This window comes from Bufo gargarizans, chromosome 3 (genome assembly GCF_014858855.1).
Source record: "Bufo gargarizans isolate SCDJY-AF-19 chromosome 3, ASM1485885v1, whole genome shotgun sequence".
NCBI classification, from domain to species: Eukaryota; Metazoa; Chordata; class Amphibia; order Anura; family Bufonidae; genus Bufo; species Bufo gargarizans.
This window is the reverse complement of record NC_058082.1, coordinates 168,353,265-168,380,207: the sequence shown is the minus strand read 5'-3', so window position 1 is coordinate 168,380,207 and position 26,943 is coordinate 168,353,265. Positions and strand designations below refer to the sequence as shown.

At 47.4% G+C, this 26,943-nt stretch overlaps 1 protein-coding gene across 5 annotated transcripts in view; it reads right to left on the bottom strand.

Annotated features, from left to right (window-relative positions):
* Positions 1–26,943, bottom strand: part of ZC3H13 (zinc finger CCCH-type containing 13) — an 86,169-nt gene that overhangs the window by 10,555 nt on the left and 48,671 nt on the right. For 4 of the 5 annotated variants that reach the window (XM_044287135.1, XM_044287137.1, XM_044287139.1 and 1 more), the window contains 9 exons: positions 25,095–25,547; positions 21,200–21,376; positions 19,005–19,491; positions 17,711–17,814; positions 12,272–13,291; positions 11,158–11,202; positions 10,175–10,675; positions 8,948–9,103; positions 7,725–7,925 (listed from right to left, as the gene is read on the bottom strand). In XM_044287135.1, the coding sequence (XP_044143070.1) occupies positions 7,725–7,925; positions 8,948–9,103; positions 10,175–10,675; positions 11,158–11,202; positions 12,272–13,291; positions 17,711–17,814; positions 19,005–19,491; positions 21,200–21,376; positions 25,095–25,547 (3,144 nt within the window). The remainder of the gene's footprint in view (positions 1–7,724; positions 7,926–8,947; positions 9,104–10,174; positions 10,676–11,157; positions 11,203–12,271; positions 13,292–17,710; positions 17,815–19,004; positions 19,492–21,199; positions 21,377–25,094; positions 25,548–26,943) is intronic. The other variant, XM_044287138.1, reaches the window with a different exon arrangement.

Genomic DNA, 26,943 nt, shown 5'->3' with positions numbered 1-26,943 from the left:
AGACGGCAGCCATTTTAGTTTACAGCTACAACTAGCCTCTAGACAAAATCAGAACACAATTATCACTAGTAAATGAAAACCATTAGCGAATAAGAATGATGTTTATTATTCACTTTTTTTTTTTATTATTCATTTCTTGGAGAACCCCTTCAGGTATGTTCACAGTGTGTCACCTAATAGGGAAGAGCGAACTTGTGTTTTACAAGCAGAGTTCAGGTTTTATTACAATTCCATTATGGATTAAGTTACCATGGGCCATAATGAAATTCTATGACGGAATGCAGAACGAATGCCTTTAAAGTATAACTGTCTTTTTTTATTTTTTTTTTGAGTATTGGATTGTGGTGATTAATATCTCCTTGGTGGCCCTATTTCAACTTCTCACTGTGTATTCAATTACCCCTTAATTCCACAGTTTTGTTCCCTGTACTGCCTACTTTTACCTGTGCTTAAAATAGGGTTGCTAGGCATGGTCCTTCTATCTGTTGAAGGACGCAGAAGCACACACAGTGTGCAGGGTCACATTGCTGACAGCCAGGGACTGTAAGTAAATTATTAAAGCCAGGTCCTCCCCAGCAGCTGATAACCGTGCCTGGGCTGTGAACACTTCTCCCTGTCCCTGCGCTTGGCAGACGTTCCCTCACTCAGCAGAGCTGGAGAATGCAGGGTTGAAGCAGCGCAGACCAGGGAAGGGAGATCTGCCATCTACTCAGTGTATAAATGAAAGCAACATGTGGTAAGAGGACCCCTTTGTGCTGCAGGAGATTAACCCTTTAGGGGGGGAGGGCTCTGGTTACTGACACTTTTGGGGGGCTATTGTTACTGGCTAGTGGAGGGCAGGCGGGATTAGCCTCAGGGTGAGGGCAGTGGTGGCCATCTTAAATGATCAGTGAAATTGCAGTTTTATGCAGATTGGTTGCTAAGGGCTGAATCTTATTAAATATGGGGTAAGTCAGTCTAATAGTAACTGATTCTGGAATATCATATTAGTAACTACATAGACCCTAATTTCAATTTTCATATAAGTGTGACAGTTATCCTTTAAATAGGCATTCCGTCATAATACTCCTGCATAACTGAAACCAGACTGATCCGTTATGCGGCCCATAGACTTCTACTATGACAGAATGCAATTCTGTCATAGAATTCTGTTATGGTCCGTGGTAACCAAATCCATAACGCAAACTTGTAAAACAAAAGTTCACTCATCCTTACCACCTAAGGCCGCATTCACACACACGTGGATTTTGACGGACCATTGTCCGTGAAAACCCAGCCTGCTTGTATTACTGTACAGCGGCGCGAAGCACACAGTCATAGCAACCAATGATGCCGTGTGCTCGTGCACTCTGCAGGGTTACAGGCAGGGTTTTCACGGACCATTAACTGCCATAGTTTATCATGGGAATATACTCATATGGACCTGATTTTTCCATGCACGGATATGGAATTTAAGTCATAATAAGACCTCTGATCAGCCCCACTTATGGCAGCATATAAGAAAAAAGGAGATTTTTGTATAACTTACCAGTTAAATCTCTTTCTCGCTCTTCCTTGGGGGACACAGACCTTGGGTATAGCTCAGCTCCCTAGGAGGCGTGACACTAAGTAAAACTGTTAAGCCCCTCCTCCATCAGCTATACCCTCAGCCTGGAGATAGAGGCTACCAGTTGCGTGTCCAAGTAGTGAAAGGATAACAACCAACAATGGAAACAACCAGCCAGCAACCCAACGGGGCGCCAGACCATAACCCCGTAACCAACACAGAAGGGTGGGTGCTGTGTCCCCCAAGGAAGAGCGAGAAAGAGATTTAACTGGTAAGTTATACAAAAATCTCCTTTTCTCGCCCATTTTCCTTGGGGGACACAGACCTTGGGACGTTCAAGAGCAGTCCAAGAAGGGAGGGACCACAAACCCAAGGCGGACCACCACCGGAGCATCAGGAAACCGCTGCCTGCAAAACCAGGCGGCCCAAAGCAGCATCCGCTGATGCATGCGTATGCACTCTATAGAACCTTGTGAAAGTGTGCAGAGAGGACCAAGTGGCTGCTTTGCACAACTGTTCAGCCGAGGCCCGATGCCTCTGCGCCCAGGAAGCCCCGACTGCTCTGGTGGAATGAGCAGTGACGCTGAAAGGCGGAGCTCTACCCTTGGCTCGATAAGCCTCAGACACCGCCAGTTTAATGAAACGGGCAATAGCCACCTTGGAGACCGCCAAACCCTTGCGCGAACCCTCCGGAACCACAAACAGGGAGTCCGTGCGCCAAAAGGATCCGGTGACCTCCAGGTAAATCTTCAACGCCCTGACCACATCCAGACGGTGCAGTTCCCGTTCTCTGGGGTGGGAAGGAGAGGGACAGAGCGACGGAAGGACGATGTCCTCATTGATGTGAAAGGCGGAGACCACCTTTGGCAGGAAGGACGGGACAGGCCGAAGCACAACCTTATCCTGGTGGAAGATCAGGAAAGGTTCGGAGCAAGAAAGAGCCGCTAACTCCGACACCCGTCGGAGAGATGTGATGGCCACAAGAAAGATGACCTTGCAGGACAGAAGGCGAGGGGAGACCTCCCGTAAAGGCTCGAAGGGGGCTGATTGGAGCGCCGAGAGCACCACATTCAGGTCCCAGGATGGAACTGGAGGGCGGTACGGCGGTACAGAGTGAGCCACCCCTTGTAAGAAGGTCTTAATTGGCCCCAGAGGGGCCAGGGGACGCTGGAGAAGAATAGACAGCGCCGAAATCTGTCCCTTCAGAGAACTGAGGCTCAGCCCCAGGTCCAGACCCGACTGGAGGAAGGACAGGATCGTGGGAAGAGAAAACCGGAGAGGTGGGATGCTCCGGGACTCACAGAACCCCAGATAGGACCTCCAAACCCGATAGTAGATCCTAGAGGACACGGGCTTACGAGCACGGATCATGGTGCGGACTACGTCCGCGGAGAAACCCCGTCGCGTTAAGACGGCGGTCTCAATAGCCACGCCGTCAAACGTAGCGAGCCTAAATGCTCGTGGAAGATCGGTCCCTGAGAGAGAAGGTCTTCCCTGGAGGGCAGTGGCCACGGTGCGTCTGCCAACAGCAACATTAGGTCGGCGTACCAAGACCGGCGGGGCCAATCCGGGGCGATCAGAATCGCGGGAACGCCCTCTGCCGCGATCCTCCGAAGAACCCGTGGCAGGAGGGGGAAAGGAGGAAAGACGTACAGAAGGGAGAATTCGCGCCACGGAAGGACGAGCGCGTCGGCGCCGTACGCCTTCGGGTCCCGTGCCCTGGCCAGGTATCGGGGGACCTTGTGGTTGAATTTGGAAGCCATGAGGTCCACGTCGGGGCGACCCCAGCGAAGACAAAGGGCTTCGAACACCTCTGGGTGCAGGGACCATTCTCCCGGGTCGATGGTGGACCGGCTCAGGAAATCCGCCGCCCAGTTGTCCACCCCCGGGATGTAAATCGCGGATAAGGCCGGCACGTGCGCCTCCGCCCAGAGGAGAATGAGGGCCACCTCTTGCATCGCAGCAGCGCTGCGAGTGCCTCCCTGATGGTTTATGTATGCCACAGCCGTGGCATTGTCCGATTGGATCCGAACAGGGTGGCCCCTCAGTAGATGGGTCCAGTGTCTGAGGGACAGAAGAATCGCCCTCAGTTCCAGAATATTGATTGGAAGTCTGGACTCCGATAGAGACCAAACGCCCTGGACGGACCGGGGAGGGAAAACCCCCCCCCACCCCCGTAAGCTGGCATCGGTGGTAATCACCAGCCAGTTCAGTGGGAGGAAGGACCTCCCCCGTAGAGGGATATGCAACCACCAGCTGAGGGAAGCCCGAGCCAGGGGAGGCAGAAGAAAGGTCCTGTCCAGACTCCTCGGTGATTTGTCCCAGGCCGACAGAATTGCCCTCTGAAAGGTGCGGGATCGGAATTGTGCGAACGGCACCGCTTCGAAACAGGCAACCATCTTCCCCAACAACCGCATGCTGGATCTGAGGGAAGGGCGGTGATGACGGAGGAGACTGCGAACAGGCCCGCAAAGGGCCAGACGCTTGTCCGACGGGAGGCGGACCTCCGCCAACTCCGTATCCAGGAGCATCCCCAGGAAGATCAGCCGTCTGGAGGGGGTAAGGGAAGACTTGGGGTGGTTGATGATCCAACCGAACCGCGTCAGGGTCTCCAGAGTGAGTCCCACACTGCCGGATGCCTGAGAGAAGGAGGGTGCCTTGACCAAGATGTCGTCCAAGTAAGGGAGAAGAAAAACACTTCTTGAACGCAGAAGGGCCAAGACAGGGGCCAGGACCTTGGTGAATACTCGAGGAGCCGTCGCCAGACCAAAGGGAAGGGCGACGAATTGGAAGTGATCGTCCCCCACTGCGAAGCGCAGGAAGCGGTGATGACATGGAGCAACCGGAACGTGGAGATATGCATCTTGAACGTCGATTGAGGCCATGAAATCCCCTCTTTCCAGGGAGGCCACCGCGGACCTGAGAGACTCCATCCGGAATCTCTGCAGTCGGAGAAAACGGTTCAGGCGCTTTAGGTCCAAGATCGGTCGCACTGAGCCTTCCTTCTTGGGAACCACAAAGAGGTTCGAGTAGAACCCCCTGAACCTTTCCGTCGGAGGCACGGGGGCGACGACACCCTTGTCCGTTAGAGAGCGAATGGCCGTGAAGAAGGCGGCCGCTCGTACAGGATCCCGCGGAGGACGGGACTGGAAGAAACGGTCTGGCGGAATGGACGCAAATTCGATCTTGTATCCGCAAGATACAACCTCGAGCGCCCATGCGTCTGAGATGTGGGCCCGCCATACGTTCCTGAACAGTAGAAGGCGGCCCCCCACCCGGGTGGGTGGGGGCGCACCTTCAGGCAGAGGGCTGCTGGCCTGTGGGAGCCCGTGTGGGCTGGGGCTTGCGCCAGGTAGATTGCGTCCGAAAAAACGGCTTCTTGCGTCTATCCTGGGCTGGGCCAGAGGAAGAAGAACCGGCCGCGGGTCTAGACCCGGTGGGCTTGCGAAAGGACCGAAAACGGGACGAACCAGCGCGACCACGGGGGGCGCCCCTCGGCCTGGACTGGGGGAGGTGAGTACTCTTCCCACCCGTGGCCTCAGATATAAGTTCGTCCAGACGGGTTCCGAACAAGCGGGAACCCGTGAATGGTAGGCCAGCCAAAGAGCGTTTGGAAGCGGCGTCCGCCGCCCAAACCTTCAGCCAGAGTTCCCTCCTGACAGAAACTGCCAGGGCAGAGGAACGGGCAATGAGGGCACCCGCATCAAGAGAGGCCTCACAGACAAATTTTCCGGCCTGGACAATTAGTTGGGCTAAGGAACGGAGGTCCTGTAGAGGGACGTCCGACCCTAACTCCCGTTCCAGTTGCAAACCCCATTCAGAGACCGCTTTACCAGCCCAGGCGGAGGCAAAGACCGGTCTAAGGGCCGAACCAGAGGCAGTAAATATGGCCTTGGAGAGGGATTCCGTACGACGGTCCTCAGCAGACTGGAGGGAAGATCCGTCTTGTACAGGAATAGTAGTGCTTTTGGACAGGCGAGCCACGGGAGGATCAACCTTAGGCGGGGACGTCCACGTGGTCACAGAATCCGCTGGAAAGGGATAACAAATGTCCAGCTTTTTGGGTGTAACAAAGCGGACGTTAGGCCGGGTCCAAGCCTTGGACACCACAGAAGAAAAATCAGCGTGGATGGGAAAGACCTTGGAGGCCTGTCTGGGGCGAAGAAAGGACACGCCGGCCTGTTCAGAGCTGGGGGGGTCATCGTGTATGTGAAAGGTATCACGGATGCTAGTGATAAGATGCCCCACCGCGGACGCCAATTTGGACGGAAGCTCTGAGTCCATGTCCACGTCCGAATCCGCCAGTTCTCCCTCAGAAGGCGTATCCCTTTGAGAGGATAGACTTGACTGAGCTCGCACGCATGGCGGAGAGAGCGAAGCATCTGGAGAAGATGTGCGCTCAACCCTTGAACGTTTCTGAATATGCCGGGCCCTGGAAGATTCGCTGGGAGGCAGGGAATCAGTGGGGGCGGCAGAAACGGTAGTCCCAGCGGGTGCGACAGGGATTGTGGCAGCCTGCGGGAGAGGCGGTCTATCCACGAGACGGCCCACTACGTGTGTAAGGCTTTCCACCGCCTGAGACAGAGACCTAGCCCAGTCAGGGGGTTCAGAGGCACCGGGGGGCGCAGCGGAAAGCGGGCCCTGCACCGGGGCCTGACATGCAAGGCAATGCGGCTCAGATTGCCCACGCGGAAAAAGTTCCTTGCAGGCGGTACAGGCATGGTACCAGGGTTTGGGGGCACCCGTGGGATCTGACATGTTGAAAAAGTGGTCGTACCCTGATACAGAGACCACAAGGGGTTGCAGCAGCTATGACCAGGAGGGTTAGGAGAGGGTTAACTGTCCTACCAGTGTCAGAAGAACGTCAGGAGTGAAGTCCAGATCAACAGCTGCAGAAAGGCAGCAACAGCAGAGAGCGTGCGTCCCAGAAACGCAATCTATGCACCAGGAGGCTCCCACGTGGCTCAGCTTCCAGAACGGAGTGAGGAAGCGCGGCAAAAAACCTCAGCAGAGGCGCGGGAAGAAGCTCCGCCCCCTACACGTTTGAATGTCTCCTGTGAAGGAGAACGTAACTCCGCCCCCAATGACGCGCGCGCGCGCGAAAAAAGAGCACGCCCCCTGCTGCCGTGACTCTCAGGTTTATGCAGGAGCGTGAGAAACAAAAACCTTTGTCCGTAGAACAAGGCCCGCAGGCCCAAGTGCGCGGCGATATGCAGGTGGGTGACCTCACCGAGCCTCCTCTGCCACAATGTCCCCCGCCGAGCCCGAACCGCCGATGTCGGGCCTAAGCCCCGCCCCCCGATCACGCACGGAGCGGCGGCGGCGGGGAGGGAGAAGGATGTCAGGAGAGTAATCCGGGCCCTATAAACAGCGTGGGGAATCAGCCATTGGGGAGCGGAAGCAGCCGCAGATGGGGAGATCTACAGCGCGCTCAAATGACGACCACGGGTGCCCCCCCAAACCCAGTGCAAATAGGGACAGGGTATGGGCTGGAAAAGCCATCTTACCTGTCTTCACCCTCAGTTCCTTCCAGCAGGGTCGCCCCTTCAGCTACTGGCACCGCAGTGGCAGGAAGCTGGGAGAGGGGCTTTGCGTGCGGGCGACCCCCTAGCTGGCGGGATGTAGGGGAGCCATTGCTGCCCAGATCCCCTATTGCTTCTGTGGGGGAGGCAGCAGTGCAGATAGTTGGCACTGGCGCAGCTCACCCCGGGAGAGCAGAGAGGCCCAATGCGTCTCTGGTATCCCTAGGAAAAAACAAAAATAAAATAACAAATTAGAGAAAAAATTACAACAAGGAGAAAACAGCCCTGCAGTAGCAGGGAGTGTCTTGCCTCCTTGGACACTAAGCTAAAACTGGTAGCCTCTATCTCCAGGCTGAGGGTATAGCTGATGGAGGAGGGGCTTAACAGTTTTACTTAGTGTCACGCCTCCTAGGGAGCTGAGCTATACCCAAGGTCTGTGTCCCCCAAGGAAAATGGGCGAGAAAAATGGATCAACCTTCACCGAGTCCTGCACAAAGTGCTGTGAATTACAGAACACATACGTTCAAATGTCCTGCACAACCCCTTGTGCCCATAAAAACGGTATGGTTTAGCATAACCTGGACGTCAGACGGGACGTCAAAAGTGTGAGTATACAGTGTGGAAAAAGCAAGACTATTTAAATTAAAAATACCTACCATTAGGCTTTTCTATTGCTTGTTGGCAAGTGTCTTTAACCCTGTTGAACAGATCTGGTCCTGCTAATTGTTTAGAGATGCCAACACGCAGCAAAACTGCGGCAGGAGTGAATTTTAACAAAGCTGCACCGGATTCTCGAGGCTCCTTTGGCTGCTTGGGCATCAAACTGGACCAGTCAACATCAATCACATCCAAAAGATCTGCATAAAGCAAGTGATAAAATATTAATCAACAGCCCATAAAGTAATAAAATGCACCATAACATTATTACAACTGCAACATGTAGATTTTTCTCTACGATTTTTGTGTGATTTTAGAATGGACTTTGAATGTAAACCAAGGGTGCGATGTGAACAAAGCCTAATGTAGTAGTCCCAAACCAGCGTCTCGGGAGCCACATCTGGCTGGCAACATGAGCCCCGTGTTCTAACCACAAGCACTGGCAATCAACATTATTTTGGATGGTATAATACTAGTGTAAATTTTCACACTCCAATAAGTACCAGCAAATCAAAGAATTCTTGTTCGTTCACATTTCATCTTTCTATTCTCCATTTTTGAATGTATGAAAGGCAGATTGGCTATAGTGAAGGAAGTACTGTGCTCAGCTGTGACAAAGGAGTGAAACAAAGTCAGCTCTATAACTAAGGGTACTTTCACACTTGCGTTAAACTTTTCCGGTATTGAGTTCCGGCATTCAAATGCATTAATGCTGGATCCGGTCCCAAGTGTTCCGGAAAAAACTATCTGGTTTTGCGGTCTGCGCATACCTTTAAAATGTGAAAAAGATAAATACCGGATCCGTTTTTACAGACGAAAACCGGAGAGATGAATCCGGTATTGCAATGCATTTGTGAGACGGATCCGCATGCGGATCAGTCCACAAATGGTATCCGTTTGCGTCCAGATTGCCGGATCCAGCAGGCAGTTCCGAAGACTGAACTGCCTGCCGGAATCCAACAACGCAAGTGTGAAAGTACCCTTAGTCAACTAACTAATATATCCAGTTGTGTCAAAATATGTAAAGTAACAATCTGCATGAAATGTCCAAATATAAGAACAAGTCTCTATTTTCCTTATCATTTACTATTTTGTAATTGTCTTGAGTACTTTGCCATTCCTTTCATAGCTGCAGCTCAGTCACTCAAAGTGACCGTATGCTTCCAGCTATCAGATTACATTACAGATTCCTAGAAGGAGGTTACCATGTGATGCTCCTTACCAGATGTCTTTTCAACCTCATGCTGGTCTTCCTTCTTTTCAGCATCATCAGCTAGAATCTCTTCCAGCTCTCCATCACTGATGGGCTCATATTCTTCTCCAGCCACAGAGTCCCCAGACTGATCATCATCGAGCTTGGAAAACTCCTCTTCAGCGCCTACAGAAGCATTGCAACCCATCTTACTCAAAAGACTTCAAAGTAAATTGACTGTACCACACCATATGCATTAAATATTACAAAGGGGTAGGGGCAATAATTACAGGGAAAATTAGCTAAACTAGCAGCTAGATCTTTTGGTGCATGCTCGGTTATTCGATTGATATAGAAGAATAAACTACCAATGCTGAATGCATGTTCAACGGCTGTTTCTTCAGACTCCCCTTCCCCTATAGACATGAGCGCTCAGCCGGGTATGCATGTGTTCTGCATTGAGAGTAGGCTACTACCAGCTCATCTTCCCCGAGAACAAAGAAATTAAGTCTTCAGGTCCTTTGCACTGCAGTCTTTTTTTTTTTCTTCCCAAATTCAACAGGCATTCGAGCACGTATGCACATCCACATGCAAGCTACCAACAGTGTAAGGCCTCTTGGCCGCAATTTGCTTCCACAACGGATCCAGACCCATTAGACTTGAATTGGTCCGTGATCCGTCCGCACCGCAAAAGAATATAGAACAAGTTATTTTTATTTTGGGTGCGGAAACATGGAGAGAAATCCCACAGAAGCACTCTGTAGCGCTTCCATGCCTGTTTTGCACCACAATTTCTGGATTGCAGACCCATTCAAGTGATCTGTGATGCGGTGAGCACATGGCTGGTGCCTGCATATTGCGGACCCGCTGTTTGCAGGCAACAGCTGTGTGCATGAGGCCTATTGCATATTAGTATATAGGTGGCTGGTAGTAGACTATGAAGTTTGAAATGCAAGCAAACGCCATAGAAAGTCAAGCTTATTGTTAGCTGCGCTCATCACAATAAATGAAGTGGTCTGTAGTCTCCAGCAGGAGGTCCAGGACACACAGGCATAATGCTTTGTAACCGACTGTCTAACAGCACTAAGGTAATTTTTCTGAAAACAGATTTAAAAAATAACTAAACTGGAGCAGGATAGAGTTGTGCTTGCCATAATGCAAAATCCATCAAAAATAAAGGATTATAAATAAAAAGACAAACAAATGCCACTTCCATTACTCCCACAAGACAGATACCAGCTCCATACTGAAACATACCGTCAAAACTCTCAGCTTTTTCTGATTTGCGACTACTGACAATATCTTGGAGGTTTTCCGTATCTTTTTCCGCCTTCTCCAGAACAGAGGTGTTCCGACTTGTGGCCTCGTAACTTTTTTCACCATCTCTCTCCTTTGGGTCACTACGTTTTTGATCTGCTAAAGAGGGGGCGTCAAGGACTCGAGCTCTCTCTTTCTCTGTATTGTCAGGAATTAATTTCTCCCTCTCTCTTTCAAAGTCTCTCCTCCGGTCTCTTTCTCGCAGCCGCTCTCGCTCTCTATTTCGTGGCCAGTCCTTATCAGATTCTCTGTCCCAGTCTCTCGGTCTCATATCCCGCCTGTCCACGCGGTCCCTTTCCTTTTCTCTGTCCCGATCATGTTCGTATCTTTCTCTTTCAGGTGCTCTCTCTCGGCTGTCAAATGACCCAGACCTGGAATTAACTTGACGGTCAGACTCAGGTGAACTCCTTCTCGAACTGTGACTTCTGGAGTCCCTTTGATCTGTAGACAAGGGAAATTTGGTAATTACATCACTGAAATATAAAGCTGTCCCTAGTATATAAGCAGCTTCCAAATTGCTAAAGATCTCAAACTGTGGAGGGACCTTAAATAAAAACATCAGGAACATTTTTGGTCTATGTAATTTACCCAACGATCCTAACCGTCACATAAAAGAGCATGTAGCCATCAACAGATTTTCAACATAAGAGTAAAAGAAAAAGGACAGCAGCTGGGATAGCAAGAAACAAATACTACAGGAGACAGACATTTTAATTACTGAAAAGCATATCAGAGGCTGCTTTTTTATGCATTGTGTGTGTGACCGACAGTCCTATACTTACTTTCAGACATAGATGACCAAAGAAAATCAGGCATAATTCTAAATAATCTCTACCACCTAACCATTTCTGCACAAAGCTTGAACAAAAATCATTGAAATATGTGCAAAGCGCTCCCTAGTGGCCTAGTCAGTAACTACACACCTGTATGCCGTGTTGAGATGTGTGGCTGCATGCCGACTGGGTGTCCTGTATGTGGAATGCACAGATTAGAGCTTTACAGATGAATAAATGGACATATGCAATATTTAATTCGTATACGCCAACAAGCAATATTGTTTCCTTATACACCACCACCACCTTCAGAGAAATAAAATTATTTTAAAGGAAAGGTAGAGGATTTACTAATGGTAACTAAACGTCAAAAACTAAAGATTTCCATCCAAATTTCCATCCAATCTTTTGATTGGACTGTTTCAACAGCCATCTTGTCTGGGGTCACCTCTGGAACACCTTCCTCCTTGGTAACTGCCGGGGCCTGACTGCCACATTAAAACTGGAGTAAAGCTGGTCTTTATTCTGCATTTAAAACTGTTGTCCGCTTTTAGGATAAAACCAGCCAACCCTCCAGATCCAGCTGCAATGAAGTACAAGTATTTACTGCCAGATCCCATGCCACCACTCTGCTTCTCCAGTCCTAGCAGCAGAAGTGACTTCACATAGACAACACGTGACTGTTGTAGCCAATCACTGACCTCCTTGGAGGCATTGCTGAGGCCAGTGATTGGCTGTGGTGGTCATGTACAGTTTACATGACTTCACTGCTGCATAGAACCTGGCTAAGTGGACCGAAGGAGCGGTTTGGGATCTGGCAGCAGGTACTTAACCGTTCTTCATTGCAGCTTAATCCAAAGGGTTGTCTGGTTTCATCCTAAAAGTGGCCAACCCCTTCAAATGTAGATTAAAGACCAACTTTACTCCACTGTTATTGGGGCAATGCCAAAATTGGACACAGCCTCACATGGGAGTGTAATATAAAAGGTGGGATGCTTAACCGCGTCTCCTCTTCATCCAGGTACTGCAGACTGAAGTAGGCCAACAGGCTTAGATTAGTTATGTCGCATTTCTCTGCCTACCTGCTTTACTCACTAGACTGTGACTAATCCAGTCTATAAAAGCAGTTTTAAGATCACAGATTCCCCAAATGTACCACCCAGGGAAGCAGTGGTCTCTCTATCTCTATCTATCTATAAAAAATTCCCCACTCCCCCTAGTGGCGATCAATTGTTCAAATCAATCATAAAATAAAAAACAGTACCTGAAGAAGTGCTGCGGCTCGGCTCTCCCCTTTTCAGTTGATCAATTCTGGATTTTCGCTCTCCAGAAGGTTCGATGCTTCTATCTTGATCTTTAGAACTGCCATGCAATAGTCTCCTCCTAACAGCCTGGTCATCCCCACCGCGGTGGACAGAGTCAATGGACGGTGAGCGTAGACGGCTTGATGTACGGCTCTGGTTACTGGATATACTACTGCTACGTTTCTGCTCAGTGGGCTTGCGAGCTGGAGGTTCTTCCACACATGGTGGTCGCGGATCATCTTTCTCATGTTTACCCTTGGTCGGCTTTTTGATGGGTTCTTCTATAGTTTTGTCAGGAAGTGAAGATTCTGTTCTTTCAGGAACGTCCTCATCTGACCAGTCACTGAATGTGGAATCTTTTGATTGGACTGTTTCAACAGCCATCTTGGCTGGGGTCACCTCTGGAACAACTTCCTCCTTGGTAACTGCCGGGGCTGTGACTGCCGCAACTGTAACTGGGGGTGTTCTAGGCCCCTTTTTCTTCTTGGCGGGCTGGACAATTTCTTCATCAGAGATATCAGATTCGCCTTTCTTTCGCTTTTTCTCCAAATTTTTCTTTTTTTGGCCCTTCTTGGGGGAAAATACTTTAGCTTCCTCTGGTGGAGGTTCTGTTGCAATTTTTTCTACTGCAGATTCTTCCTCTTTCTTTTTCTTTGCAGCTTTCTTTAGAGTTTTCTTCTTGGCTTTATCTTCATGTAGTTTCTCAGTAACCTCTCTTTCGTCTGTCTTATGCTGTACAGTGCTCTCGGTCTCTTTGGTCTTCAGACTTTCAGTATCTATCGAGTGTTCCCTCTGTTTTTCAGTAGCAGATACCCGCTCTTTAGCCTCTATCTCCTCATAACGCCTGGATCCCTCCTTCCTGTCAGGTTTACGGTCCTCCTCCTTCCAACGAGAAGACCTTTCCTCTGTAACAAGCGTGGGACTAAGAGAGCGTGTTTCTTGAGGTCTGACAACTTGACTTAGAAGTCTGTGCTTCTCATCTGAAAACAAATCACAGCAAAAACTGAATAAAGTGGAGTAAAATTAAGCTACTGTATTTATGTTGAAGGTTTTTCAATAATAGCACAATACATTTAGCTTTTTATATTACATTTATTGCTTATTCTATATTACATAAAACCCTTTTACCAAGGATGGTGGAAATTAGTTATAGATGGGTGGAATTTCAATACTTTCCCAAAACTTAAAGGGGTTCTTTAAAAACAATTCCTACTTGTTAGAATGTTCTTAGACAAACTCATCACAAAGTGTCCCACAGCTGGGACCCCCAGCAACCAGCTGTAATCTGTGTGGATACCTGCTATTAAGTGTGCAGTCTCCCTATAGCACTACCACAGCTAACTTAAAGGGAACCTGTCACCGGGATTTTGGGTATAGAGCTGATAACATGGGTTGCTAGATGGTCGCTAGCACATCCACAATACCTAGTCCCCATAACTCTCTGTGCCTTTATTTTGTAAAAAAACAAAACGATTTGATACATATGCAAATTAACCTGAGATGAGTAAGAGCTTGAAAATATGACTCTTGTCACACAAGTAAAATATGACTCATGTTAATTTGCATATGTATCAAATCATTTTTTTTACACAATAAAAGCACACAGAGCTATGGAGACTGGGTATTGCGGATGTGCTAGCGGCCAGCCATCTAGCAACCCATGTCCTCAGCTCTATACCCAAAATCCCGGTGACAGGTTCCCTTTAACCCCTTAAGGACTCAGCCCTATTTCACCTTAAGGACTTGGCCATTTTTTGCAAATCTGACCAGTGTCACTTTAAGTGCTGATAACTTTAAAACGCTTTGACTTATCCAGGCCGTTCTGAGATTGTTTTTTCGTCACATATTGTACTTCATGACACTGCAAAAATTGGGTCAAAAAAGTTAATTTTTTGGGATAAAAAAATACCATATTTACCAAAAATTTTGAAAAATTTGCAAATTTCAAAGTTTCAGTTTCTCTACTTCTGTAATACATAGCAATACCCCCAAAAATGTTGATGACTTTACATTCCCCATATGTCTACTTCATGTTTGCAGCATTTTGGGAATGATATTTTATTTTTTGGGGATGTTACAAGGCTTAGAAGTTTAGAAGCAAATCTTGAAATTTTTCAGAAATTTACAAAAACCCAATTTTTAGGGACCAGTACAGGTCTGAAGTCACTTTGCGAGGCTTACATAATAGAAACTGCCCAAAAATGACCCCATTCTATAAACTACACCCCTCAAGGTATTCAAAACTGATTTTACAAACTTCGTTAACCCTTTAGGTGTTGCACAAGAGTTATTGGCAAATGGGGATGAAATTTGAGAATTTCATTTTTTTGCCTAATTTTCCATTTTAACCCATTTTTTCTACTAACAAAGCAAGGGTTAACAGTCAAACAAGACTTTATCTTTATTGCCCTGACTCTGCAGTTTACAGAAACACCCCATATGTGGCCGTAAACTACTGTACGGGCACACAGTAGGGCGTAGAGGGAAAGGTGCGCCGTATGGTTTTTGGAAGGCAGATTTTGCTGGACTGGTTTTTTGACACCATGTCCCATTTGAAGCCCCCCTGATGCACCCCTAGAGTAGAAACTCCATAAAAGTGACCCCATCTAAGAAACTACACCCCTCAAGGTATTCAAAACTGATTTTACAAACTTTGTTAACCCTTTAGGTGTTGCACAAGATTTAATGGAAAATAGAGATACAATTTCAAAATTTCACTTTTTTGGCAGATTTTCCATTTTAATATTTTTTTTCCAGTTACAAAGCAAGGGTTAACAGCCAAAAAAAACTCATTATTTATGGCCCTGATTCTGTAGTTTACAGAAACACCCCATATGTGGTCGTAAACCGCTGTACGGGCACACGGCAGGGCGCAGAAGGAAAGGAATGCCATACGGTTTTTGGAAGGCAGATTTTGCTGGACTGGTTTTTTGACACCATGTCCCATTTGAAGCCCCCCTGATGCACCCCTAGAGTAGAAACTCCATAAAAGTGACCCCATTTTAGAAACTACGGGATAGGGTGGCAGTTTTGTTGGTACTAGTTTAGGGTACATATGATTTTTGGTTGCTCTATATTACACTTTTTTGTGCGGCAAGGTAACAAGAAATAGATTTTTTGGCACCTTTTTATTTTTTGTTATTTACAAAATTCATCTGACAGGTTAGATCATGTGGTATTTTTATAGAGCAGGTTGTCACGGACGTGGCGATACCTAATATGTATACAATTTTTTTTATTTATGTAAGTTTTACACAATGATTTCATTTTTAAAACAAAAAAAATGTTTTAGTGTCTCCATAGTCTAAGAGCCATAGTTTTTTCAGTTTTTGGGCAATTATCTTAAGTAGGGTCTCATTTTTTGCGGGATGAGATGACGGTTTGATTGACACTATTTTGGGGTGCATATGACTTTTTGATCGCTTGCTATTACACTTTTTGTGATGTAAGATGGCAAAAAATGGCTTTTTTTACACCGTTTTTTTTTTTTTTTTTTTTACGGTGGTCATCTGAGGGGTTAGGTCATGTGATATTTTTATAGAGCTGGTCGATACGGACGCGTCGATACCTAATATGTATACTTTTTTTTTTTTTTTTTAGTTTTACACAATGATTTCATTTTTGAAACAAAAAAAATCATGTTTTAGTGTTTCCATAGTCTAAGAGCCATAGTTTTTTCAGTTTTTGGGCGATTATCTTGGGTAGGGTATGATTTTTGCGGGATGAGATGACGGTTTGATTGGTACTATTTTGGCGTAAATGCGACTTTTTTGATCACTTTTATTACCTTTTTTGGGAAGTAAGGTGGGCAAAATTTCAATTTTCTCATAGTTTTTTTTTTTTTTTTTTTTTATGGCGTTCACCGTGAGGGGAAAGTAACATGACCGTTTTATAGATCAGGTCGTTACGGACGCGGCGATACCTAATATGTGTAGTGTATTTTATTTTTTTTATTTTTATTCAGTGATAAATGTTTTTTTTTTTATCTTAACTTTTTTCACTTTTTTTTTACATTTTTTTTGACCCAGACCCACTTGGTTCTTGAAGATCCAGTGGGTCTGATGTCTGTATAATACAGTACTGTACACAGATCTGTTCAGCACCATGGACAGCAGGATGCCTGAGAAGGCGTCCTGTTGCCATGGGAACCTTCCCCGTCTGCTCAGTAGTGTTCAGAACTTCGCAGACGGGGAAGGGTAAGGACGGGGCTTGGGGGGCTGCCTGGGAGCTCTCTCCCTCTCCCATCGGGGGGCTGCAAAGGCACAGCAGCCCCCCGATGGGAGAGGGAGGGAGCTCCCTGACCTGTTAACCTTTTCCATACAGCGGTCCGTACGGACCGCTGTATGGAAAGGGTTAAACGGCTGACATCGCATCACCGATGTCAGCCGTTTATACCAGGGTGCCAGCAATGTGCTGGCACCCTGGTATACCCACTAGAAGCCAACGATTATTCAAGGGGAGGCGGGCGGGGGATCGTGATCCCGCCTCCCGCACCGCCCGCCTCCCGCACCTCCCGCACCGCCTGCGACACCCCCCCTGCACCACCCGCCCACATAATATCATTCAGGGGTGCAGGGGGGGTTAATAAAAACTTAATTTCTGGCATTTTAACGTTTGATCCCCGCGGTCAGAGACCGCGGGGATCAGAATCGGCTAAAAGCGCAGCAAACCGCAGGTCTGAATTGACCTGCGGTTTGCTGCGATCGCCGATACGGGGGGGTCACATGACCCCCCTCGGCGTTGTGACAGGATGCCGGCTGAATGATTTCAGCCGAAATCCCGTTCGGATTAACCCCCGGGGCGCCGCAATCTTATTTTAAACTCATGACGTACCGGTACGTCATGGGTCCTTAAGGACTCGGGAACCATGCCGTACCGATACGTCCTAAGTCCTTAAGGGGTTAAAGGGATTTTCCAAGAATTTTCTACTGATGATCTATCCTGTGGATAGGACAGCAGTACCTGATCGGTGGGGGTCCGACATCCGGGAACCCACCAGAAGACACCAGCGCTTGCAGTTGGAACCTCTCTCCACTCAGGCCAAGAGATTAGGACTGCACCCCCCCCCCCCAAATCCCTTTATTACCTCAGATAACCCAAGAGTGTTTTGTTTGTTCTTTAAACTGGAGAAACTTACATAAAATGTTAGTTATTTTTTACCTTTGACTCAAGTTGAATTCCCAGTTAATCATACAATCTATTGACTGCTACCTTTATAACATCCAAAATATTTTTTTCAAACGATTTCTGTATAAAAAGCCTTAAGGCACAGTTGATTAATGACCTCTCAATAGATTATAGCTGCTGGCTATCACACAGACTGCATTAATTATGGTACCGTTAGCTATACATATTAGAAGCAATAATAAAATAATGCTGTCAGGACTATTAATGCTTACTCTTCTCGTCACCACTGTTATAAGCATCGCTCTCTGGGGAATGCTCTCTTCGTCTCTTCGGGGACTGGCGTGGGCTAGGACTGTTATCATTTCTATGTCGTTTCCTGTAGGTAAATGAAAAATACATAATGAGGCCCGAGGTTTAATATATAAATTTTATATAAAAAAAAAAACACCACCAGTCAGACACCCAAAATGCAACATGTACAAATGTGAAAATAAATGCTTGCGTCAGCCAAAGATATTCCTAAAAATTGTACCTCAAAGAAGCGTGCAACGGTCAAAGGCATCACCTAATTAAAACTCGGAACCATATTAAAACGGAGATAATTTAGGGGAAATTGGGAGTCAATTGGCAGACTAGTGATTACAATCTAAAATGTCTGGTTGATCTGTAGATCATAGATCTGTCTGTGTGGCAACCCGGGCATTACAGTTTCTATATACTCATATCCTAGTAAAAAATAACACTGTACTTTAGCAAAATGTTTGAAATGTCATAGTGATATCTCAAAGGCTTTGATGGGTGATGGTCCGAGTGCGGAAATCCCCACCAAGCAATCACACAGACTGTTGTCTCCTCACTGCAAGAGACAGACTAGAGATTGGTTCAAACTTTCTACTGCATCTACTTTGTGCAGCAAAGAACGACCCCTCTTTCCCTCCTACGTCTGCCGACATCCCCATACACATCAGTCGTCCTGTACCGGCAGGCCAAGAGGAACTATTGGTGGCACCCAGATCACCACTCTGCCAGCTTTGTTTTAATTCTCAGACAACCTCTTTAGGGCACTTGGCCGCAGGCGTTTTGTGGTCCACGATTCACGAATCCTGACCGAGTGCATGTCACAATATTATTTTTTTTTACTTCTGTAGAAATGTTCTATCCTTGTACGTAAAACGGACGATAGGACATGATTGATGGGGGGGTTTAAGTCCGGCACCCCACCAATCAGCTGTTCCAGGGAGCCAGAGCTCTGGTAAGCGAGGCAGGCTCCTAGCAGCTTTCCAAGGAATGCGCCGTACATGATACAGTGGCATTGTTTGGTATTGCAGCTCAGCCTCGTTGATTTAAATGGGGTTCAGCTGCAACTAGGCCAGGTGACCGATGTACAGTGAGGTCACTGGCCTCAGAAGAGACTGCAGTGCGCACAGCCTCTTCTAACAGCTGATCAGCGGGAGGGGATCAACCCCACAGATTGGATGACCTAGCCTGAGGAGAAGTCATAAATATCTTTTCCTGGATAACCCCTTTAAGCTGCTACATTTCTTGGCAGTGTGGAATAATACTCACTTAGCTTTTCTATCATCATGCAGCTCTTTTAGATTTCTTTCATCACGCACATCATCCCTTTTGTCTCTACGATCTTCTCTTCCTTTATCTTTTTCGTCCCAGTCTCTAGGGCGTTCTCTTTCTCTTTCCCTGCCTCGCTCACGGTCCCTCTCATGGTTCCTTTCACGCTCTCGCTCTCGTTCCCTTTCACGCTCTCTTTCTCTCTCCCGCTCCTCCCGCTCTCTTTCCCTTTCACGCTCTCTTTCCCGCTCTCGCTCCCTTTCTTTTTCTCTCTCCCGCTCACGAGCCCTCTCCCTTTCAGTCTCCCGCTCCTTTTCTCGCTCTCTTTCCCGCTCTCTCTCGCGCTCCCTTTCACGTTCACGCTCACGCTCTCTGGCCCTGTCATCTCTCCTATCATCTGATCTGTCCACTCTACGATCATCTCTCCTTTCTTCTCGTTCATCATCATTCCTTCCCCGATGCGGTGCAGGAGATGTCACCCTTTGATCTGTAATAAAAAAAATAAAAAAATAAAAATAAATTTTTTTCCAGACAGTCAGATAAACATATGAAAACATGAGATCTTTAAAACAGGCCTTTTTAGATAACCCTTAGGCTACTTTCAGACTAGTGTTGTTTAAAGGGAACCTGTCACCGGGATTTTGGGTATAGAGCTGAGGACATGGGCTGCTAGATGGCCGCTAGCACATCCGCAATATCCAGTCCCCATAGCTCTGTGTGCTTTTATTGTGTAAAAAAAATGATTTGATACATATGCAAATTAACCTGAGATGAGTCCTGTACATTAGATGAGTCAGGAACAGGACTCATTTCAGGTTAATTTACATATGTATCAAATCGGCTTTTTTACACAATGAAAGCACACAGAGCTATGGGGACTGGGTATTGCAGATGTGCTAGCGGCCATCTAGAAACCCATGTCCTTAGCTCTATGCACAAAATCCCGGTGACAGGTTCCCTTTAAACCTGGCGTTCAATTCAGACACCGGAAACTGCCCGCCGGATCTGGAAAAACGTGTGAAAACGGATTACATTTGAATCCTGATCAGGATTTTGATCACAATGAAAAAATGCATTGGAAAAAACTGATCCGCCATTTATGGACTAACTTTTTTTTTCACATTTTTCGTGTTTAACATGCAAAAGCCGGATCCGGTTTGACTGAACACACGGCGCCGGATCCGGCGTTAATGCAAGTCAATAGGAAAAAGGCCTGATCCAGCGTTCAGGATTTTGGGCCGGAGATAAAAATACTGCATGCTACGGTTTTCTGAAAAGCCTGATCAGTCAAAAAGACTGAAATGAAGACATCCTGAACGGATTACTCTCCATTCAGAATGCATTAGGATAAAACTGATCAGTTCTTTTCCGGATTTGAGCCCCTAGGACGGAACTCAGCGCCGGAAAAGAAAAACGCTAGTGTGAAAGTACCCTTAGCAAATGGCATGTCCACCTAAAGGGGCTGTCTCACTAAGACAACTGGTAGCAGCATTTCAGGCAATCAAGTGGCCTAGCTCCATTCCAAAAAGGAACGGTCAACCCCTTTAATACAAAAATTCCTGGAGAAATAGACCTGGAGCATCTGGCACAACAGATTTACAAGGGCTATCACACAAAAACGTATTACCCATCCAAAATATAGGTGATAAGAGTCAAATTCCTGGGGGTTCAATCACTTGGACCTCCAGGGATCCTGAGTAAAAGGGTCCCCGAGTCCCGCATGTGACTGGAGTAGTAGTAGTACTTTCACACTCCTTATCTGTAAGATAATTAAGGACTCATTCTCAAGAGTCCTTATTTTTCAAATGTCCATTCATTCCCCCATGGGTCTGAGATAGATAGATAGAGATATATATATATATATATATATATATATATATATATATAGCTGTTTCTTCATATATTCTTGTAGTACGCCTGATGATGTCTCCGGGACCCCCTCCATTCTCAGGATTGCTAGGAGTCCTAGTGGTCAGACTCCCAGCAATCTAACATTAATCACCTTACCTGTGGATAGGTAATAAATGCTGTTTGTGGGAAAGCCCCATTAATACAGTTTGACAAACTATGGACAGTCAATACAGGTAACTACAAATAGCCTTTATACATTGCTACTTAAAGAGCGCTATAAAAACATGGTAAACAGTCAGATAAAAAATGCTATGTTTGATGGTGGGAACCTCTGGAATATTTACCTCTATCCCGTTCACGTCGTTCTCGGTCCCCATGTCTACGATCAAATGAAGAATCTCTACCCTGTTCACGGTTGTCGTATCTTTCACGTTCCGGATAACTACTCCTTGAATCCCAGTTGTCATGGTAACTGCTGCTGCTGTGGCTATCCACCTGAGAACTTCTAGCCCCTCGACCACCTATTGAAAAGAAAATAATTAGAAAAATTGTCAGATAATTCAGGAGACAAAAAACTATATTGCTTGCCTTGTGTTAAATGTTAAAAGGATAACTGTTTTATTTTATTTTTTTGCTAAAGTGTAGGGCAAATGATAGGTAACAATTTTGCATTAGACTTTATTTAGCCAAAACGTTTATTTTTGGTAGAAAAACTGGGGCTGTAATGGCCTTTAGCAGCACTTTTCAAAAGAGCGTTGCTAAGGGCCATCCGTCCATTAGAAAAGACGGGCTGTGAGACGCTGTGCTGCTGACTTGTGCTTCCCTGGGAGAGAGAAGACTGGGCACAGGAGTCTTAGGAGTTAAAATTACATTTATATTCCCCCTTTTCTAAGCAATCTAATGCTCCGTAACATTCACTGACCTGCGATCCCTGTGATAATAATGACACCTTCATGTGTAAGAGGAACGTGATGGCTGAACCCGCGGACGCCAGGCCGGCTGGGGCTTAAAGGATGGCTTTTTACGCTGGTCCTGTGTGGGCGGTCTGGCTGCCGAGGCAGCTGCCGGACGGGTGCCAGAGAACCGCCGAACGGACTGATAACGGGAGGACGTTATTTCGCCTTGGGTTGTGGAAGATGTGTGCTCTTCCCACCCGTTGCTTCCGATATAATCTTGTCGAGCCGGGAACCAAAGAGTCGAGACCCGGTAAAGGGGAGGCTCGAAAGCGAGCGCTTAGGAGGAGGAATCTGCCGTCCAAACTTTAAGCCAGAGTTCCCGGTGAATAGAGACTGCGAAAGCCAAAAGAGCATGCAACCATAGTATCAGCTGCCTGAGAGATTTGGACTGCCAAGGATTGGAGCTAAGCCGCCAGGTCTTTGTGTAAATGGAGGGCCCACTCCGAGACTGCCTTGGCCACCCATGCAGAGAGCGTTGCAGGGCCGATCCACTGGCTGCAAATACAGACTTTGAGAGCGATTCAATGCAGCGGTCCACCGGGTCTTTGACAGAGAAGCCATCCACCACAGGAATAGCCGTGTTCTTTGCTAGGCGAGTGACCGGTGGGTCCACTTTCGGAGGAGAGATCCATTTTTCCACGCAATCAGCTGGAAAAGGATAGAGCAGGTCCAGCCACTTCGGAACCAGGAAGCGCAGACCTGGCCTGCGCTACATTTAGGGGCCTGCTTCGCACACAAAATGACACCCCCCTGGTGGCTAGTGGAGGGAAGGTCCTCTTATACCTGGAAAGTGTCACAGATAGCAGATACTAGACTATCCACCATGGATGCAATCTGGGAGGATTGCTCCGGATCCATCGCCACATCCGAATCCACAACCTCCCCCCTCCAACAGCGTGTCACCTAAGTGGGAGGACGCCTTTGCCTAGTCAGGTTCCACACAGCCAGAATGGTACTGTAGTTCTGTGGGCCGTAGAGGGGAGGGATGGCTCTGTGCAGGCGCCTGGCATGCAGAACACAGATGTTACCTGCCCACGAGGGAATTTTTCCTTGCACATAGTGCAGGCATAGTAGGTGGCCTGAGGGGAGGTATTGGCCGGTTCAGACGTGTGTGTCACAGCTGCTCTACGCTGGAGGGGGTAGCAATAGTCCTACCAGAAATTACAGTAACCCAGGTCCTGTATCTCACCACGCTGAGGAGAGCCGAGCAGAAGAGGGGAGGAACATTGTCGCAGTGGGAAAGATGGCTCCTCCTCCTTCAGACGCCGAGGAGCATGACTGCACAAGTGAGTTACCTCAAGCCACGCCCTCTGAATGTCCACTCTGTTGCTCATGGCAGCCCCCATGCGCCCACAGGAAACAAAATTGAGTGTCGCCATGCCATCAGGAGGGACGCGGAACAGCGTCCGAAAGCATCCCTGCAGAGCGCTGCAAACTCGATGAGGCATGAGGCATTAACTCCCACTGCCGCGGTCAAGAACTGACTATGTCAAAGCGCCACACATGCGCATGGCGGCAGTCAACTCCCGAATTGAGGCCAGGCCGCTACCCCCTCTCCAGGTCTGTTCTGGGGCTTGCAAGGAGTAGAAAGGGCTGCCGGTGGGAACATACTCACCTGTCTTCATCTGTGATCTTCACCCTTCCTTGTCAGACCAGCAGTGCCGCACCGAAGTGGCAGAAGACCGGGCAATAAAGGTGGCCCTCTTGTTGGCAGGAAGCAGGGGAGCTAGGCTGCCCTGGTCCACTTGTCTTCTTTTGGGGGGGGGGGGCAAGGCGGTGGGACAACCGACACCGGCCAGCCTCCCAGGGAGGTCTGCCTACTACGACACCAAGCTAAAAACTGATATGCTCTCTCCAGGCTGGAGGGGGTATAGCTGGCAGGAGAAAGCTAACAGTTTTCAGCCTAGTGTCGCCTCCTAGTGGCAGCAACAAGCTATACCAAAGGTCCTGTGTCCCCCAATGATATGAGCGAGAAGGAGCTGGTTACTGCAGTGCTGTACACATTGAAGTGAAGCAAAGATCAGCCATCATTTGTAAAGGGTTAGACAACCCCTTTAAGTTTGGCTTAGGAGACTGTTTATCTTGGATTTTCAGGCCATCAGGTGCCAGACAAGGGAACTTTTTATTTTGCTTCTACTCAAGCAGATAAGATGCCACTCTTTGTATTTCTAACAGGTTATACATTTAAAATTTACGCCTGCTGATTTTTTTCGGCAGATTGCTAATGAGTGTTCATAGTAACACTTGTACGCGATCATCTGGCAGACTGATACTGCTGCCAATTGCCTGATGAACGAGAAAACGCTCTTTCCATTGCACAACGGATGAAGCTGTGTTGTTCTAGTGCTGGAGCTACTGCAGAAAAGCTGGTCAGTGGGGGTACCTGGGGTCGGCCTTCACTTTCTTAGCTTTTATTAAAAAACAAAAACACTAGGCTCTAAAGTTGTCCATTAACAATGCTCTAAATGAGCGTTTCAAAGGAGAATCCATCTTCAGCATCTACTGCACACGCTGAATACTGATCAGTGCTAGGGCCCATGCACACAAACCTATTTTTTTTTCCAGGTCCGTATGCGAAACCATTCATTTCAATGGGTCTGCAAAAAATGGAAATGACTCAGCGTCCATTCCGCAAAAATATAAAACATGTCCTATTCTTGTCCGTCTTGCAGACAAGGACAGGCATTGTTACAATGGATCCACACACACAAAAAAAAAAACAAAAAAAAAAACACACAACAGGAAGCAATACATGTCATCCTTTTTTGGGGGAATGGCAAAATACATAATGTCGTGCATGAGCCCATGATCCAAATTCAAGTTCCTCAGCCTGCCTCTAGTCTCCAAACTGCTGCCTGTGGGTTTACTCCTACACTCCAAAAATATACACATGGGCAAACTGGCTTCCTACAAAATTGACCCTAATGTGCTGGGGGTCAAGCGCCTATATAGCAGCCGCTGACTTCTTTTTTTGTCTTGTACGAAATTGAAAAAATTACAGTTAAAAAAAATAATAATGTCATTGTCCCTAGGTGATATATCCGTTTCTCCCTAAAGATTATACCAATGACCAGTGCTGCTCATATTGACAGTTTGTCTCTAACTCATCGGTGCATTCATGAAATAGCTGCTGGAACGCGCAGGGGAGAAATAAAGAGACAGGCTTTCAGAGATCAGTCAGTGCAGAAATCAGGGTGACAGGGAGAGTGTTTTCCATAACTGAAGGACCGTTCATTTACCATATGTCTGTGATGAAACATCTAATTAAACATGAAAGAAATACCTTTTTCAGGGGGGTCTGGTGCACGTCCACGCGCTCGGCCATTCCGATCATTCCTGGCCTCACTTCTTGATTCATTACGGCTGTCATTCCTATCATTTCTTGTATCAGATCTTGACGCTTCGTCTTTCCCGTGACTTCTTCGGTAGGTGCGTTCATCATACTGATCATCTTTCCGGTGGGATTCACGGTTGTCTCTCTCTCTATAATCATGAGTGTCACGGGCAGAACGTGAATCCTTCTGCTCTCTGTTTTCTTTAGTGTCTCTATAGTCACGACTATCTCTAGCCTCACGGCCCTCCCTGGTGTCCCTTGTCTCTCTCCTGTCACGGTTCTCTCCGATGTCTCTACGATCACGGCGGCCGTCACGAGATTCTCTTTCATCTCTGTGGTCTCTGGACCCACTTGGCTCCCGATCATCTCGTTCTCTTTCCTTATCCTTTCTTCCTCGACTATCTAAAAGATAAATACAAAGGGTTAAAGAAGCACTCCGACAAATATCTTTATTCTCTGACCTGTTCGAAAGTTACATGATGTAAACTGCAGTGAAGGTAATTTTCTTACCAATGAAAAGCTGCCAGGAGCCTGCATCTCTCACCAAGGCTTCGGGGAATGCAGCAGCTCGCTGAAACAGCTAATTGGCGTGGATAGCAGGACTTGGACCCCCGCTGAGGTGATAATGATAACCCATCCTGAGGATAAGTCATCATTATCTTTACCAGAATAACTCCTTTAACTCACAAAGGATAAAGAATACAAAGTATGCTCCACTGAATGCTGTAAATCTGATCTCGTTCTCCCTTAAAAGCAGGGAAATCCAGAGGAAAACGATAAGTGAAGCTGGATTCTAACAAAGAACTAAGTGGGCTGCAATACGTTTGTATTAGGCACTTTGTACATAGCTAACAAAAGTGGGCTTGGTGAGAACCTGTCCGATGGTTTAGGATGCCCTTGGAGAGCAAGATATGATAGAGGGAGAAAAGCCAAGCTCTGTGATATATAGGTTTATATGATCTGGAGCAGGATATCTGAGTAAACAGCAGGACTCCTAGCAGAGACAGTGAGCTCCGATTACCCCACCAACACAGGAAGATTGACAGTTCTGCCTGAATCAGTGTATGTAGAGAAGCCAGTCAATCATCCTATGTGGGTACAGAAATCAGGACTCTTACTGTCTCTCTTAGGGCTCTTTCACACCTGCGTTCTTTTCTTCCGGCATAGAGTTCTGTCGTCGGGGCTCTATGCCGGAAGAATCCTGATCAGTTTTATCCTAATGCATTCTGAATGGAGTGAAATCTGATCAGGATGCATCAGGATGTCTTCAGTTCCGGAACGGAACGTTTTTTGGCCGGAGAAAATACCGCAGCATGCTGCGCTTTTTGCCCCGGCCAAAAATCCTGAAGACTTGCCGCAAGGCCGGATCCGGAATGAATGCCCATTGAAAGGCATTAATCCGGATCCGGCCTTAAGCTAAACGTCGTTTCGGCACATTGCCGGATCCGACGTTTAGCTTTTTCTGAATGGTTATCATGGCTGCCAGGACTTTAGCGTCTTGGCAGCCATGGTAAAGTGTAGCGGGGAGCAAGGGAGCAGCATACTTACCGTCCGTGCGGCTCCCGGGGCGCTCCAGAGTGACGTCAGGGCGCCCCACGCACATGGATGACGTGATCGCATGGCACGTCATCCATGCGCATAGGGCGCTCTGACGTCACTCTGAAGCGCCCCGGGAGCCACGCGGACTGTAAGTATACCGCTCCCCCGCTCCTACTATGGTAACCAGGACTTTAATAGCGTCCTGGTTGCCATAGTAACACTGAAAGCATTTTGAAGACGGATCTGTCTTCAAATGCTT